At 37.9% G+C, this 17,863-nt stretch overlaps 1 protein-coding gene across 4 annotated transcripts in view; it reads left to right on the top strand.

Annotated features, from left to right (window-relative positions):
• STAT3 (signal transducer and activator of transcription 3) overlaps nt 1-17,863 on the top strand; it is a 600,544-nt gene that overhangs the window by 420,612 nt on the left and 162,069 nt on the right. For all 4 annotated transcript variants that reach the window (XM_053699116.1, XM_053699126.1, XM_053699099.1 and 1 more), the window contains exon 20: nt 10,165-10,304. In XM_053699116.1, coding sequence (XP_053555091.1) covers nt 10,165-10,304 — 140 coding nt within the window. The remainder of the gene's footprint in view (nt 1-10,164; nt 10,305-17,863) is intronic.

The raw sequence follows: 17,863 nt of genomic DNA, 5'->3' as shown, positions 1-17,863 counted from the left end.
GTAACCTTTTTGGGTTTCCAAATAGATTCAGTGTCCATGACTTTGTCTCTAACAGAAAAGAGACGTCTGAAATTGGTTTCAGCTTGTCGAAACCTTCAGTCTCAATCTTTCCCTTCGGTAGCTTTGTGCATGGAAATTTTAGGTCTCATGACTGCTGCATCGGACGCAATCCCTTTTGCTCGTTTTCACATGAGATCTCTCCAGCTTTGTATGCTGAACCAATGGTGCAGGGATTATACAAAGATATCACAATTAATATCCTTAAATCCCAATGTTCGTTCTTCTCTGACTTGGTGGTTAGATCACCATCGTTTAGTTCAAGGGGCCTCTTTTGTTCGTCCAACCTGGACTGTGATCTCAACAGATGCGAGTCTTTCAGGTTGGGGAGCTGTATGGGGATCTCTGACAGAGCAGGGGGTTTGGGAATCTCAGGAGGCGAGATTACCAATCAACATTTTGGAACTCCGTGTGATTTTCAGAGCTCTTCAGTTCTGGCCTCTTCTGAAGAGAGAATCGTTTATTTGTTTTCAGACAGACAATGTCACAACCGTGGCATATGTCAATCATCAAGGGGGGACTCACAGTCCTCAGGCTATGAAAGAAGTATCTCGGATACTTGTATGGGCGGAATCCAGCTCCTGTCTAATTTCTGCGGTTCACATCCCAGGTATAGACAATTGGGAAGCGGATTATCTCAGTTGCCAGACGTTACATCCGGGCAAATGGTCTCTTCACCCAGAGGTATTTCTTCAGATTGTTTAAATCTGGGGGCTTCCAGAAATAGATCTGATGGCCTCTCATCTAAACAAGAAACTTCCCAGGTATCTGTCTAGATTCAGGGATCCTCAGGCGGAAGCGGTGGATGCGTTGTCAGTTCCTTGGAATTATCAACCTGCTTATATCTTTCCGCCTCTAGTTCTTCTTCCAAAAGTGATTTCCAAAATCCTAATGGAGCATTCGTTTGTTCTGCTGGTGGCTCCAGCATGGCCACACAGGTTTTGGCATGCGGATCTCGTTCGGATGGCAAGTTGCCAACCTTGGACACTTCCGTTAAGGCCAGACCTTCTGTCTCAAGGCCCATTTTTCTATCAGGATCTCAAATCATTAAATTTGAAGGTATGGAAACTGAACGCTTAATACTTAGTCATAGAGGTTTCTCTGACTCAGTGATTAATACTATGTTACAGGCTCGTAAATCTGTGTCTAGAAAGATTTATTACCGAGTCTGGAAGACTTACATTTCTTGGTGTTCTTCACATAAATTCTCTTGGCATTCTTTTAGAATTCCTAGAATTTTACAATTTCTTCAAGATGGTTTGGATAAAGTACACAAGGGGTTCTGTGTGTGTAGCGCTCGGTTCACTCCCAGCGTAATTGCTGCAGGGGGTGGAGAAACAAATCCTCCTGTCGGCTCAATGGAGAGTGGGTGCAAATATGGAAAGTCCTGTTATGCGGCCCCAAATTAAGTCTGCCAACTTAATAGTAAATACAAATAGATCCAGTAGAGAGGCGCACCACAGAGTCAATCACTCCAAAGTAAAAATAACTGTTAGTTTAATTCGGCACATCGTTAAAAGCATATAACGGGGCACACAGGCCCAACAGGCTCACAGGTAAAAACACAACACAGGTGTGTCAGATAGTTACGCAGACATGTTTCGTGAGCATGCTCACTTGTTCACTGCATATGGGACTAATCTGACACACCTTTACTTAAACCACAGATTTAAAGACACAGTGTAGATGTTAAAGTGGTACAAGTTAACATTGGACTTTAAATAGTATACTTTTATTTCTTAATACTTTAAATGAATGGAGAGATCAATAAATCAAAAATAGTCTTGTAGCTGTCCTTTAACCATATAAATTGTTAAAGTTAAGACATATAGTGCTTAGGTTGCAATTGTTGCATTTTAACAATTATAAACAATTACAAGTATATAAGCATTTCATTTGTATTGTTTTAATACTATCGGATGTTAAAAATGCAGTATTTGCAACAAAATACAAATTTATAACTATAAAGCACTATATATGTCATTAAGACTATATTCACTTTGTTTCACTTAAGATAGTGCATATGGAAAAAACAACCTTCTTTTCCCCTTTTTTTTCCCCAATTTTTAATTTTTAACGCTTTAAGAAATTAGAAACAGATAGAAATAGAAGATATGCATATATCCTATAGATATGAGGGGAGGGCAAGTTTTTTGGCAAATATGTGATCACATGCAAAGAAGAAATGCAGTTGTTTAAGTAAACAAATCTAGGTCTCTTCTCATATTTAGACCTAGGGGGTTACTTGTCTTTAGTGAGAAGATCCAATAGACTTCTCGTTTGTTTAGTTTGTCTTCCCTGTTGCCCCCTCTTCTCCAGTGGGGTACATGATCAATCCCTTGCAAGGTTAAACTTGACATATCAGAATCATGTAGATTTTTAAAGTGTCTGGAGATAGGAGTGTCAGATTTTTCATCTTTCCCAGACCGTAGGTGTTCTAAAAACCTATCTTTGATGGGACGCTTCGTTTTACCTACATATTGACAATTGCAAATTCTGCATGTCAAGAGATAGACCACGTGAGTGGTCTTGCAATTAATGAAAAAATTTATCTTATGTTCATTCTGTGTTGTACTGGAGTGAAACGTGTCACCCTCTTGTACGTGTTCACAAGTTGTGCAGTCTTTTCTTCTGCATTTGTAGAAACCTTTCTTTCCTTTTAACCAATTGGTATTGTTTTTGTTCATCATATCAGAAGGTGATAGATGATTGGCTAGGGTTTTGCCTCTCTTGGGTATGAAACTAATTCCCTGCTGTACTATTTCTTTCAGAATAGGGTCTGTGTACAAAATGGGAACACTTTCCCTTATTATATCACAGACTTTATGATAGTCAGTACTGTAGGTAGTTATGAATTTTGGTGTGGTAGACAAAGATTGCTTGTTTGCTTTCTCTCTATACTTTAGGAAATTGTCTCTGGGTATATCCTTTATACTCTCTTTGGCGGCATCTAGTATGTTATCAGTGTAGCCTCTCTGCTTTAATCTGTTAGTGATTATTGAGCTGTTTTCCTCATATTGTTCTTCATTTGTACAGTTCCTTTTAGCCCTAATGTACTCTCCCTTTGGGATGCCCCTTAGTACATGTGTAGGATGGCAAGATTTAAATGACAGAAGAGTATTGCCTGCAGTAGGCTTTCTGTAAAGGCTAGTTTCTATTTTATTCTCAATCACATTGGCAGAGATTTTTAAGTCTAGAAAGTTGATGGTTTCTGCATTATTCTCTCCTACAAATCTAATTCCATCAGCATTATGATTCATAAATTCACAAAAGGAAACTGCTTCCGATTCACTTTCTTCAAATATAAAAAACAGGTCATCAATGTACCTATAGAAATGTTTTATCTTATTTCTGAAAGGATTCCTTTCTCCAAAGATGTGGAACAGCTCCCACCACCCCATAAAGAGGTTGGCGTATGAAGGGGCAAACTTTGCCCCCATAGCTGTTCCACGTCTCTGGAGAAAGAACTCGTTGCCAAACATAAAAAAATTATGCGTAAGGAGATACTCTATAGCTCTTAAAATAAAGCTTTTAGTAGGTGAGTCATAATCACTGTATGTGTCAAGGAAAAATTCTATGGCAGTCATACCTTTATTGTTTTGTATACATGTGTATAGGGAGGTGACATCCACCACTAAAAATCTGAAATTGGGTTCCCATCTCACTTTGTCCAGTTTATTTAGAATAGATGTTGTATCTTGTATATAGGTTAAGAGTCCTCTAACTAGAGGTTGCAAAAAAGTGTCAATCAGATCACTTAGAGGTTCATTTAGGGAACCAATCCCTGCAATAATGGGACGTCCTGGTGGACATACAGGATCTTTGTGTATTTTTGGAAAATAATGGAAGATAGGGGCAACCGGATGAGAGGGTATGAGTGCATCTTTAGTTGAAGCACTAATTATATTATTGTGTTTAGCAAACAGAACAATACCCACTAATTCGTTTTTGTAAAACTTCGTGGGATTAGTCTGAAGTTTGCTGTATACCTCTTTATCATCCAGTTGCCTCTTAGCCTCCATTATGTAATCTGTTTTGTTGAGAATAACTACATTTCCTCCTTTATCCGAGGGTCTAATGAGGATTGAATCATTTTCAGATAAATTTTTTAATGCCTGTTTTTCATTAGCTGTTAGATTGGACATATTTTTACTTTTCTTTGAGTTTTTTTCACTGAGCACTGTTAGTTTTTCCTCTATTGTTTTCTGAAAAATATCCAACGCTTTTGGACGGGCATGTACAGGGTAAAATGTGCTTTTCTTCTTTACATGATCACACCTGACCCCTGATTCTTTAGAAATATCATTATTATATGTATCACCCTCCCCAATCAGTTCATTTAAGTCATTTATGGTACACATTTCAGAAAAAGAAAAAAGATTATCAGAATTATCATATTCTGTTACTTTTTTGGTCTCAGTTTTGTTTGACTCCTGCTCACTCATCCCATAAAAGTGTTTCTGTAGAGTGAGTTTACGCACATATCGGTTCACATCTAACACAGTTTCAAATAAGTTGAAATGTGCGGAGGGAACAAAATTGAGACCTTTGGATAAGAGAGAAATTTGAGTTTTACTTAAAGAAACAGTAGATAAATTTATGACATTTAAATTCAGGTCTGTTGTTTCTGTCCCTGTGATCTTGTCACATATTTCTTGTTGAAGGACTTGCCCCGGTATCCCTGGTTGCCCCGACCGGTCATATTGGGCTTTATTTTTGTTTTTCTTGTTGTTACTTTTGCCTCTTCTACCTCTGTGGGTTTTTTTCTTGCTGTTCCTGCAATGGTACCTTCCCCGTTTTTTGACTTCTCACTGGTACCTTCTTCTGGCTCTAGTTCTTGTAATGAATGAAATGTTTCTGTAGCACACTCTTCTGTGTTTTCATTATCTGATGAGTCTACCTCGTATTCAGTATCTGAGAATGTGACTGTTTTTTGTTTGCCAGATCCTTTCTTATTAAAGTTCCTTTTGTTTGATTTATGTGACCTGAATTTATTTCTTGAATATTCCTCATAGGACCATTTGTATACTTGGTTTAATTCATAGTCCTTTCTATCTCTTGACATTTTGTTTGATTTAAAGTGCCAAAGCTCCTGTCTGAAATTAATCATGGACTGTTCAAATTTTTTGTCATAATCTTTAAACTCTTTATCTTTTTGAAATTCTCGCAGTTGTATTTGCACTTCTTTTATCTCTTGCAACAAATCCTTCCTCTGCTTTCTTTTGAAATCTATCAAAAGGTCAATTAGTGCAAAGGAGCATGTGTCTAAAATGTTATTCCATTTTCTAATGAACTCAGTATCATATGTAATGAATGATGGGAACTTTTTGACTCTCAATCCCCTTGGAATACGCTTGTCATTCTTATAGATCAAAAAGGATTTAATGTCTAGATCTAATTTTATATCTTTTTTGCGCAGAGAGTCAATTTCAAAGAATAAAGTGTCAATATTATGTGCAACCTCCTCATATGCATCATTGGACTCCTCATTAACGTCCCTTAATACATAACAATCTGTTTCTTCATTATCCATTATAGCAAGGTTGTAAGATAATATAAAGTGAAACTGTATACCATGTGAAAATAAATGTCCAATACCTGTGAGCCTAGGATTTAAAATAGCGTAAGTGCCTTAAGTGCAATTATAGCAAGTAGCAACCCACCTCGTCTTCAGCCCAAATTTCAAAAATGTAGAGAGTGTAATTCCCGGATTGGAACGGATGTCAGCATGCAGGTCTATCTATCAGCCTGTATGTTCATCAAATACGATATTGCTAGAGAAAAACAGCCTATACAAAATGGTGTGCTGTAAACTCTTACCCGCCTTCAGTTCTGCAGGTATTCCTCTGAATCCTTCCTCCGGACGGCTGCTGTCACACAGTTAAGCAGAAATCAGTTAAAGTACACAAGGGGTTCTGTGTGTGTAGCGCTCGGTTCACTCCCAGCGTAATTGCTGCAGGGGGTGGAGAAACAAATCCTCCTGTCGGCTCAATGGAGAGTGGGTGCAAATATGGAAAGTCCTGTTATGCGGCCCCAAATTAAGTCTGCCAACTTAATAGTAAATACAATCTTGACATGCAGAATTTGCAATTGTCAATATGTAGGTAAAACGAAGCGTCCCATCAAAGATAGGTTTTTAGAACACCTACGGTCTGGGAAAGATGAAAAATCTGACACTCCTATCTCCAGACACTTTAAAAATCTACATGATTCTGATATGTCAAGTTTAACCTTGCAAGGGATTGATCATGTACCCCACTGGAGAAGAGGGGGCAACAGGGAAGACAAACTAAACAAACGAGAAGTCTATTGGATCTTCTCACTAAAGACAAGTAACCCCCTAGGTCTAAATATGAGAAGAGACCTAGATTTGTTTACTTAAACAACTGCATTTCTTCTTTGCATGTGATCACATATTTGCCAAAAAACTTGCCCTCCCCTCATATCTATAGGATATATGCATATCTTCTATTTCTATCTGTTTCTAATTTCTTAAAGCATTAAAAATTGGGGAAAAAAAAAGGGGAAAAGAAGGTTGTTTTTTCCATATGCACTATCTTAAGTGAAACAAAGTGAATATAGTCTTAATGACATATATAGTGCTTTATAGTTATAAATTTGTATTTTGTTGCAAATACTGCATTTTTAACATCCGATAGTATTAAAACAATACAAATGAAATGCTTATATACTTGTAATTGTTTATAATTGTTAAAATGCAACAATTGCAACCTAAGCACTATATGTCTTAACTTTAACAATTTATATGGTTAAAGGACAGCTACAAGACTATTTTTGATTTATTGATCTCTCCATTTATTTAAAGTATTAAGAAATAAAAGTATACTATTTAAAGTCCAATGTTAACTTGTACCACTTTAACATCTACACTGTGTCTTTAAATCTGTGGTTTAAGTAAAGGTGTGTCAGATTAGTCCCATATGCAGTGAACAAGTGAGCATGCTCACGAAACATGTCTGCGTAACTATCTGACACACCTGTGTTGTGTTTTTACCTGTGAGCCTGTTGGGCCTGTGTGCCCTGTTATATGCTTTTAACGATGTGCCGAATTAAACTAACAGTTATTTTTACTTTGGAGTGATTGACTCTGTGGTGCGCCTCTCTACTGGTTTGGATAAAGGTTTGTCTGCAAGTTCCTTGAAAGGACAAATCTCTGCTCTTTCTGTTCTTTTTCACAGAAAGATTGCTAATCATCCTGATATTCATTGTTTTATACAGGCTTTGGTTCGTATCAAGCCTGTCATTAAGTCAATCTCTCCTCCTTGGAGTCTCAATTTAGTTCTGAGGGCTTTACAGGCTCCTCCGTTTGAACCTATGGATTCTCTGGATATTAAATTACTTTCCTGGAAAGTTTTGTTCCTTTTGGCCATCTCTTCTGCTAGAAGAGTTTCTGAGTTATCTGCTCTTTCTTGTGAATCTCCTTTTCTGATTTTTCATTGGGATAAGGCGGTGTTGTGGACTTCATTTAATTTTTTACCTAAAGTTGTGAATTCTAACAACATTAATAGAGAAATTGTTGTCCCTTCATTGTGTCCTAATCCTAAGAATTCTCTGGAAAGATCTTTACATTCTTTGGATGTGGTAAGAGCTTTGAAATAATATGTTGAAGCTACTTCAGATTTTAGAAAGACTTCTAGTCTATTTGTTGTCTTTTCTGGTTCTAGGAAAGGTCAGAAGGCTTCTGCCATTTCTTTGGCGTCTTGGTTAAAGTCTTTGATTCATAATGCTTATGTAGAGTCGGGTAAATCCCCACCTCAAAGGATTACGGCGCATTCTACTAGGTCAGTTTCTACTTCCTGGGCTTTTAGGAATGAAGCTTCTGTTGATCAGATTTGCAAAGCAGCAACTTGGTCTTCTTTGCATACTTTTACTAAATTCTACCATTTTGATGTTTTCTCTTCTTCTGAAGCAGTTTTTGGTAGAAAAGTACTTCAGGCAACTGTTTGTTTGATTCTTCTGCTTATAATATCAGTTTTTTTCATTATTAGATTAAAACTTTTTGATTTGGGTTGTGGATTATTTTTTCAGTGGAATTGGCTGCCTTTATTTTATCCCTCCCTCTTTAGTGACTCTTGCGTGGAAGTACCACATCTTGGGTATCTGCTATCCCATACGTCACATATTTATGTAAGAACTTACCTGATAAATTCATTTCTTTCATATTAGCAAGAGTCCATGAGGCCCACCCTTTTTGTGGTGGTTATGATTTTTTGTACAAAGCACAATTAATTCCAAATTCCTTTGTTGATGCTTTTGCTCCTTTCTTTATCATCCCACTACTTGTCTATTCGTTAAACTGAATTGTGGGTGTGGTGAGGGGTGTATTTATAGGCATCTTGAGGTTTGGGAAACTTTGCCCCTCCTGGTAGGAATGTATATCCCATACGTCTCTAGCTCATGGACTCTTGCTAATATGAAAGAAATGAATTTATCAGGTAAGTTCTTACATAAATTATGTTTTTATTCAAATCTCTTAATTGTTCCATGGAAGGAAGGTACTTTCTGACCAGTTTCCCTACCTAGACGATATCTTGTATCAAGCTCCATTTTTTCCTTAAGGAGAATCTCTCACCAACTAACTCTTATTGTTTCTTTAACAAAATGATCAATTTTCCAAAGAGTTCTTTAATTCCTCAAATAAAGGTAACTTTTTGGGGTTTTCAGGATGTGTACAATCTAGATTGGGGGTATTTAAGGTCTTTCAGAGATAGATCTGATGGCTTCTTGTTTGAACAACAAACTTCCCAGGTAATTTGCAAGGTCCAGGATCCATAAAGCAGAGTTTGTTGATGCTCTAGTAGCTCTTTGGTCATTTCAGCTTGCTTATCTATTTCCTCCTCTAGTACTTCTTCCCAGAGTGATCTCCAAGATAAACCTAGAGAAATCATCAGTAATCCAGATTGCCCTAGCATGGCATCACAGGATTTGGTATGCAGATCTGGTTCTGATATCCAGTTGCTCTCCTTGGTCTCTTCCTTTACGACCAGACCTTCTGTCTCAAGGTACTTTTTTCAATCCGGATCTCAAATCTCTAAACTTGATGGCCTGGGGATTGAACGGTTAGTTCTTAAACATAAAAGTTTTTCAGATTCTGTGATTGAAACTTTTAATTCAGGCTCGTAAGCCTCTGACAAGGAAGATTTACCATAATTTCTGGAAGGCTTTTATTTCTTGGTGTATAGATCATGGCTTCTCCTGACATTCTTTTAGAATTCCTGGAATTTTGCAGTTCTTACAGGATGGTTTGGATAAGGGTCTTTTTGCCAGTTCTTGCTCTTTTAGTCTTGTTTCATAGGAAGATATCTTATCTTTCTGATATTCATGGTGTTGGTCAGACTTTGGCACAGATTAAGCTTGTGATCAAGCCAATTTCTCCTAGCTGGAATCTTAACTTGGTGTTAGGTTTTGCAGGCTTCTACCTTTGAACCTATGCATGAAGTGGATATTAAGCTTCTTTCTTTGAAGGTTTTGTTTCTTTTGGCTACAAGAGTCTTTGAATTTTAATGCACACAACATAATGAACATTCCACACAAGAGCTCCTCTGTGCTAGCGTGCAACCCCACCCCCTGCCCGCACACAGCCAATCATGCACAGGCAGGAGCTGTCAATCTCCCCGGTCGGATGAGACCGGGGAGATCGAAATTCTCCACCTTAGAGGTGGAGAACAGGTTAGGGAAGCAGTGGTCTGATGACTGCTGCTTGATAAATACTGACTATAGATTCGCTTGTGTGAACCTGCAAAGTAGTGGCCAGTAGTTGGAATCTCAGGAGTGATTGTTTGTGGATTCTCACCACCATGAAATAAATAGTTAACAGGTAAGCATACATTTTGTTTTTCTTTTTATATTTTATATCCCTTTATTGGGCCTTTAATTATATGTAAAACTGAGGCCTGCAGGGAGAAGGCCGGTAAATGCAGAGGAAGAATAATCTGAAATATGGATTTAAAAATTAACTCCTTAAAGTGTGAGGATCTGAAAACATTTATGTTTATAATGTATTGATTATTAAATGTAGATTATAAAGAGCAATTTTAGGGTAGTGTTTGCTAGGAAGCTAACTAGATACATCTTTCACCTCCACAGGTATATTTTGGGTTTCATAAGCAAAGAGCGGGAGCGAGCAATTCTGAGCACCAAACCACCTGGCACCTTCCTGTTAAGATTTAGTGAGAGCAGCAAAGAAGGAGGGATAACATTCACATGGGTGGAAAAAGATATAAGTGGTAATGTAATGTACTACTAACTGTAATGTTTTTTTTAATTATAACCATAAAATATTTCACATTTTGTTCATGTTTGGATAATTTGCATTAAGCTCCATAGAAAATTTGTTTGTATTGCATACGTTTAATATTTTATCCTCTAAACAACAATTGCCATATAGGGTACGACACTTGTCATTTGGCACTTAAAGGGACATCAAAAACTAAATAAATGCTTTCAAAGAAAAATGATTAGTGTAAGAATAACACGTAGATGTATTCTGTAAAGTTTAATCAGCTGTTTAAATATTAACAAAATAAGTGTAAGTTTTAGTATCTATCAACAATTGTGAGCTGCCATGTTGTAACTTAGGTTACCTTCTCTGTTGTGACCAGTTAAGGACAGTTATAAATAGGTCACTAGAGTGTGCAGCCAATGGCTGTGTGGAATATAACAGTGTTCTGCAGTTCCATTTGTAACTGGGAACTGAAAAGCTCTCAATTTCAGAATTGAATTGCAGGAAAAGGGGACAAAATAAATAAAGTATATTGCAGAGATTTTTTTTAAAAAATTTTTAAACATAAGATTTTTCATTTAATATTCCCATCTCAAAGTGTTTAATTTCCCTCTTAAGGACACACGCCATACTCTATACTGTTGCTGTCCTGTGCTTTGACAGACACCGCTGACAGCGGTGAGGCTGCACTATTTCTGCATGCCTCATGAGTGAGGCAGTGCAGAAATAGCAGTATGGAGGCCAGCCCAGGCTAGTTTTGGGTGCCCCTGTGATTACATGCCTGTTAGTGCTGAGATCAAGGGTGCCTCCATAATATGAGACAAGTTGAGATCAGCGTGTCTTTCATGCTATTGCTGGATGCTGTGTGAGGCTATCCAACAACAGTGCAGCAGCAATAGTCAAGTTTGACTTTTACTGTGTATACAGTCACAGTGATAACCAGTTATTGTGTGCTTTAATTAAATCAAGCCTTGATACCAGCATGCTGCAATACATTCTGGTATCAGACTCATTGGGCAATCACTAGATCCTTCAGGAGTGAGGCAGCCCAGTGATGCCCAATAAAGTGTCCCATGTTCATGTGATCACTGTGACAGTCACAGTGATCACATCATAAATGACAAGCCATTGTTTGTAATGACAAGCCATTATTTGGATTGGTTGACTGCCAAGGATAGGCAATGTGTGGCACACGGACACTGGTGTCCGTGACTGTCCCTTGCCTTGTCCGCCACTCGTTTTGCAGTGGGGAGGCAGGAGTAGGACAGATGAATGCTTGTCCTGACACCACCTTGACGCATGCAGCGCCACATTTCGTGCGGTTGGGGCCGCACCCATATGACGCAGCTCAGTAGCGGGAAAGTGAGAGGGAAGTAGCAAGCTGCCTGCAGTACAGCCTGTGTCAACCACCAGTGAGTTGTGACCCATGCCGATTTCTTGACTGCTGCGTACCCTGACAAACCTTACCTTACCAAGTAGTAAGTAACCAACCATGAATGATCATGCGGTTAACATCAGGGTGGGTGGGTTTGGTCAGGAGTTGCAGACTCTCAATACAACAAAAAAATAAAACGGTAAGAATTTTGAAAACATTTTATACCAGTATACCACAAGCAGTCTTTATATACATTTTATTTTAAACTTGTTTGATAAGATGGCTAATTTGCACTTGTGGAACTAGACCAGGGGCATCCAATGTATGGCTCATTTGACAGCAAAGTGCTCCTGACTTATAGAAACATAAAATGTGTCGGCAGATAGGAACCATTCGGCCCATCTAGTCTACCTAATTTTCTCAATATATCCATTAGTTCCTGACCTTATCTTACATCTAGTATAGACTTATGCCTATCCCATGCATGTTTAAACTCCTTCACTGTCTCTACCAATTCTGTTGGATGGCTATTCTACCATGAATCCTCTACCCTCTCAGTAAAGAGAGTGATTTTTCATGTTTTTAATTTGAAATGTACCTTGGTGTCCTTCACTAAGGTCTGTACTTTGGAAAATGTCCGCCACAGCCTTGGTCCGTGCCTATCCTTGGTGACTGCTATTAAGCTTACAGTTCAAATTTTAGTACTAAACCAATAATTGCAATCCATTAGTCCTATATTTGATAAACATTACCCTAGTCATATGTGGTATAACAAATATCTGGACTTAATAATGAATTTATTTTGAGGTATTTTTCCTTAGCTACAATAGTTTTGTAGAAATTATTATAAAGAAAATTGCAAAAAGTGTAATTTATTCTTACCTGATAAATTAATTGTATGTCTTTGTGGTGAGAGTCCATGATTCCTAACTGTTGTGAATGCATTACCTGGCCACCAGGAGGAGAAAAGACACCCTACACCAGAACTCACTTCCCTGTACTTCCCAGTCTATCGTATAGCCAAGAATATAGGAGAAACAGAACGTAAGAAAGACAGGAGGGTAAAGAGGACTCTCACCACCAAGAAATAAATTAATTTATCAGGTAAGAATAAATTGTATTCTTTCTTAAGATGATTCTTTACTGTTGGGAACCAATACCAAAGCTGTAGATTCCACAAAATATGGGTGGGAAAACAAAAGGCAGGCCCCTAAATTTACTGGACAGCCTAAAACTCTTTTCTGCCCATATCTGATCTACTGAAGCCTCATTTTTAAAAGCACAACTGATTGAGTTGAATGAGCCATGAAACATAATGGTGGGGACTGACCAGCCTCCATATAAGCCATAGGAATCAAACTCTTAAACTAAGAAGCTAATAAAACATAGGTTCTTTCTGACCTTTGCCTGAAAACAGAACAAATAAGCCTGAAGACTGACAAAATTCTTTAGTGGCTTGAAGATAGTATTTCAAAGCCCCCGAGGAAGGTACCACAGAATTAACTGTTCAGCCTCCACGCAGTCAAGTTGAAAGATTGAAGATTTTGATAAAACCAAGGACCTTCAGGTAACGGGTCTGGGTGCTGAGGAAGATGCCACGGAGATGCACTGGACATCTGAACCAAATCTGCATACCAAGTCCTGCGAGGCCACGCAGGATCTATAAGGATTGCTGAAGTACCTTCCTGTTTGATCAAAGCAATTAACCCCTGGAGAATAACTGGAAAGAGATAAATTAGAAATGGCCAGGGGACCGCTAAGGTATATTTCAGTGCGTACCGAGTGTCCCTAGAGACCTTGCTCTGTATTTGGGTAGTTTGTGATTTAGACGAGATCCCATTAATTCTCTCTGGAAGGCCCCAATGAAGAACCAACTGATATGAAAATAACCCGATTGAGGAACCACTCCCCAAAATGAAGAGTCTGACCACTCAAGTAATCTACTTCCCAGTTGTTGACACCTGGAATGTGGATTGCAAGAATGCGAGCTATCTCTTTCATAGCTAGAGCACTGCGAGTACTACCTTGATGATTGACATATGCCACTGTAGTAATGTAATGTTGATTGAAAATGATTTATTGGACTGATCTAAGAAGGGGCCACGCCTGAAGAACTCAAAAGATTGCACAAAGATCTAAAATATTTATTGGTAACCTTGCCACTTGGGAAGAACACACTCCCTGAGATCTCTGAGAACCCTTGACTGCGCCCAACCTGAGAGACTCTTATCTGTGATAATTATCTCTCAGGACACATGAAGAAAAGACATTCCCAAGAAAACCATATTGGGAGATGTCCACTGGGACAGGGACTGTCGTCTCACTAAACAATCCAACCAAATTGGCTGTGAGAGATCAGTATAATCCCTCGTTCCACTGCTTTAGCATGCATAGCTTAAGGGAACAATGGTGAAACCATGCATATGGGAAGGCGTCTGATGCAACCATGGGGGCCGCTACCTCCATACACTGGGCCACTGAAGCCAGAGGTACTGACTGTAGATTTCAACAACCAGATTGGCATTTGAGCTTGTGTTGATCTGTGCAGTATCAAATCTATGATCATCCCCACAAAAGACTTGTGTGCAGGATTAAAGAACTCTTCAGAACATTTACCCTCCAGCCATGACTGCAAAGAAACCATAGTTGTTTTTTGGTATGATCAGTTATTAAAGGTAAAGATGGTGCCTGAACCAAAATATCCAAGTATGGAGCTACTGCTATTCCCTGGGTTCTGACAGACAGAAGAGCCCCCAGAACTTTGGTAAAAAAGGAAGATCTACAAACTGAAAATGTCTTTCCAGAATAGCAAAACTAAGGAACTGATGATGCTTTCTGTGAATAAGAATGTGAAGGTAAGCATCCTTCAAGTCTATGGTGGTCATAAATTGTCCCTGTTCGACTAACGGAAGAAAAGACCTGATAGTTTTCATCTTGAACGAAGGTACCCTCAAATTTATTTATAGGGTTTGCAGATCTAAATTGGGTCGGAAGGTTCCTTCCTTTTTGGAACAATAAAAAGGTTGGAGTAAAACCTCTTCCCATGTTCTGCACAAGGAACAGGGACTATCACACCCATTCTTTCTAGTTCCTGAATACATTTTAAAAAGGCAGCTCTTTTGTATTGCCTCTTTGAAACATGAGACGGAAGAAACCTCCCTTCTAAAACTCAAAGTTCCTGAACAGACAGAGACCAGATCTTCTTGAAAAGGCTCAATCTGCCCCCTACCAGAAACTGGTCTGGTTCGAGGGTTTGCACCTTCTTGCGGATTTTGCATTGGAAGGAGATGTCTTAGCCTGCTTGGACTTATTCCACACTGGATTGGGCTTCCAGGATGACTTTGCCGAGTCTGACTTTTGAGGACGACTGCTGGTTTTCAGATTGGCGAAAGGAGTGAAAACGATTATTAGATTTGCCCCTGGATTTAGATATGTCATCCTGGGAAACAAAAGCACCATTGCCACAAGTAACAGTGGAAATAATAGAATCTAAACCTGGGCTAAATAGGATTTTCCTTTGAAAGGAAAAAAGACAAGAGTCTGTACTTAAAGCCCATGTCTGCAGACCAAGATTTCAACCATAAGGCCCTCCTTGTAAAAACAGCTAGAGACGTATTCTTAACATTGATATGAATAATCTCAATAACCGCACCACTGATAAAGGAATTAATCTTAAGAAATTTATCCATCTTGAATCTTCTCTAAGCAGGATTCGACAGATACAAACTCAGATAAAGAATCTCTCCAAAGAAAAGCCGCACCAACGACGTGATACCCACAGCTGGTTGGAAAAAAAAAGTCCCTCCTGAAGAAAGGCTTTCATAAGATAGCTTTCCAACTTCCTATACATAGGATCTCTGAAAGAAGGGCTGTCTTCCAGAGGAATAGTGGTTCTTTTAACCATAGTAGAAATGGCTCCATCCACCTTCAGAATGGTTCCCAAAACATTTTTTTAAACTTTGGAGAAGGAAGGACAGGGACTCAATGTTTATTCCATTCCTTACAAATAATCTCAGACACCAAGTCTGGAACAGGAAAATTCTCTACAGATTTAGGCTTGAAAATTAGGTGCAATTTCTTCACAGTTTTATCCTCAACCGGCTTAGGGTCTTAAACTCCTTAAGTCTGTAATACCTCCTTAAGTAAGAAACGTAAGTGTTCATCCTTAACGTTAAATGCCACCTCTTAATTGTTCTGATCCGAATTAGAAGCTGAATGTACTGAAGATAGTTCACTCTGAGGATGAAGAAGAAAACTCAATCTAAATCATTGACTTCCTTGGGAGAGACAGAGATGGTAGGCAAATTTGCTCTAGCGGAAGAAATACATTTACGGTTACTTGAAGGCGACATAGCTTACATTACCTCAAATATAGTAGAGCTAAAAGAGTCCTTGAAACCAGTGGAAAAGTCTGTTGGACTTCCCTGAACGGGATTCACCTACTGATGACACATTGGTTTTGTGGCAATAGAAGAAGGCGTTTGCCGTTTTTATTCAATATTGAATACTCAAATTTGAGCTGGAGGGCAGGCAGTAGCCAGTTTTTAAAGTGCCTTTACATTGCAGTCTATGGGAACTGTGTGTTCCCAGTATATATATATATATATATATATATATATATATATATATATATATATATATATATATATATATATATATATATATATATATATATATATTATATAATATATAATATATATATATATATATATATATATTTGTGTTAATACATGTATATACATATATTAACACACAAATATATATGTATAAAATCATATACAGGCAGTCCCCGGGCTACAGACATTCGACTTAAGTACTTTAAGGCAGGAAAGATGAGGGAAAATCTAATGGGTTTGTTAATCAAAATTTAAGGGATTAATTCAGTATAATTGTTGTTTATCACTTTTAACCCTTAAATTACAGAAACTAAGGCAGTAATATACATCAGAATGTACAAAGGGAAGCAAAAAGGTTTTTTGCCCAAAGAAAAAGACTGCTAGTCTCTGATTCAGTTAATTACTAAAAACCCATGTAGAATTATGTAGTCAGACTCACAAAATAAAGGACTGGAAAAATCCAAAATATCTCAAGCATACACACTTATACAAAATAACTTTATTGGAGAGAAAATAAAAGTCCGACTGGACTAGTACTCATGCACTCACACACACACACCGTTAAAACTTGCTTGAACTCAGATAGACGATTGTCTATACAAAAATGCACATTTTATATCATAGTGTATTGCTTGCCAGAAGTACATATATAATATATTTCCTAATAGAATGTTAACTCCTGGTAGCAAATAAACTAAATGTTATAGACAGTTGCGTTAAATATGTATTATTGTCTTTATAGCCTCACACAGAGCCCAACATTATTACTAGAGATGAGCAATAAAAAATAAGAAAGTGATTGTGCTTTATAGTGTCGATCTATTTAGATACTCTGACACACACAAGTTGTAACTATACTTGTTGCTCTATCTCATGTTTAGTAATTGTTGCAATGTATGTTTAATTTTAAATTAAAATGTTGCCACTGATAGTTATTCAACAATTTTTTGAAAGAGGTCCATGTATTATAAATATATTTACCAATCGTGGGTATAACGTGCTTTTTTAGAATTAAATGGAATTCACAACTATAGGTGTTGAAATGTGCAAAGGGTTAAATTGCCACTTTTACTTTGCACCTGGATCAGAAAATTCCCGAGACAACTTGTGCCTTACAAGAAACAATAGTTTACCTTGATACTGATCACTTGTGTGACCCAACACTGTTTGAGTATTACCACGTTAATGAGAAATTAGCACAGACTCCTAAATACAGCCCCTACAATGTAGACAGCCGCAATTCATATAAGTATACAGTAGAACAACAACAGGCTAATCTTAGAAAGGTCTCTTCTATAGCGGAGACCTATTTACATTTAACTGTCTGATCGTAATAAAGTCAACTATTTTGCGGCATTTAAATATCAACTGAGTAAGCTTCTAAAAGAGTAGAGGTTTCATAACCTCGTGGCAGTGCCCCTGACGCGGAAATATAGTCGTGTGGTCCAAAGATGATTATGTTGAAGAAGCTATGAGACAATTAACAAACAAAGACTGTTATAAAAAACTTTTATTCAATCCTCAATCAGAGTACATGGAACAGTATAACAAACTCATCTTAAGTATGTGGAA

The sequence above is a fragment of the Bombina bombina genome, chromosome 1 (genome assembly GCF_027579735.1).
Source record: "Bombina bombina isolate aBomBom1 chromosome 1, aBomBom1.pri, whole genome shotgun sequence".
Classification (NCBI taxonomy): Eukaryota; Metazoa; Chordata; class Amphibia; order Anura; family Bombinatoridae; genus Bombina; species Bombina bombina.
Note: the sequence above shows the minus strand (reverse complement) of the source record. Positions and strands in the feature narration are given on the sequence as shown.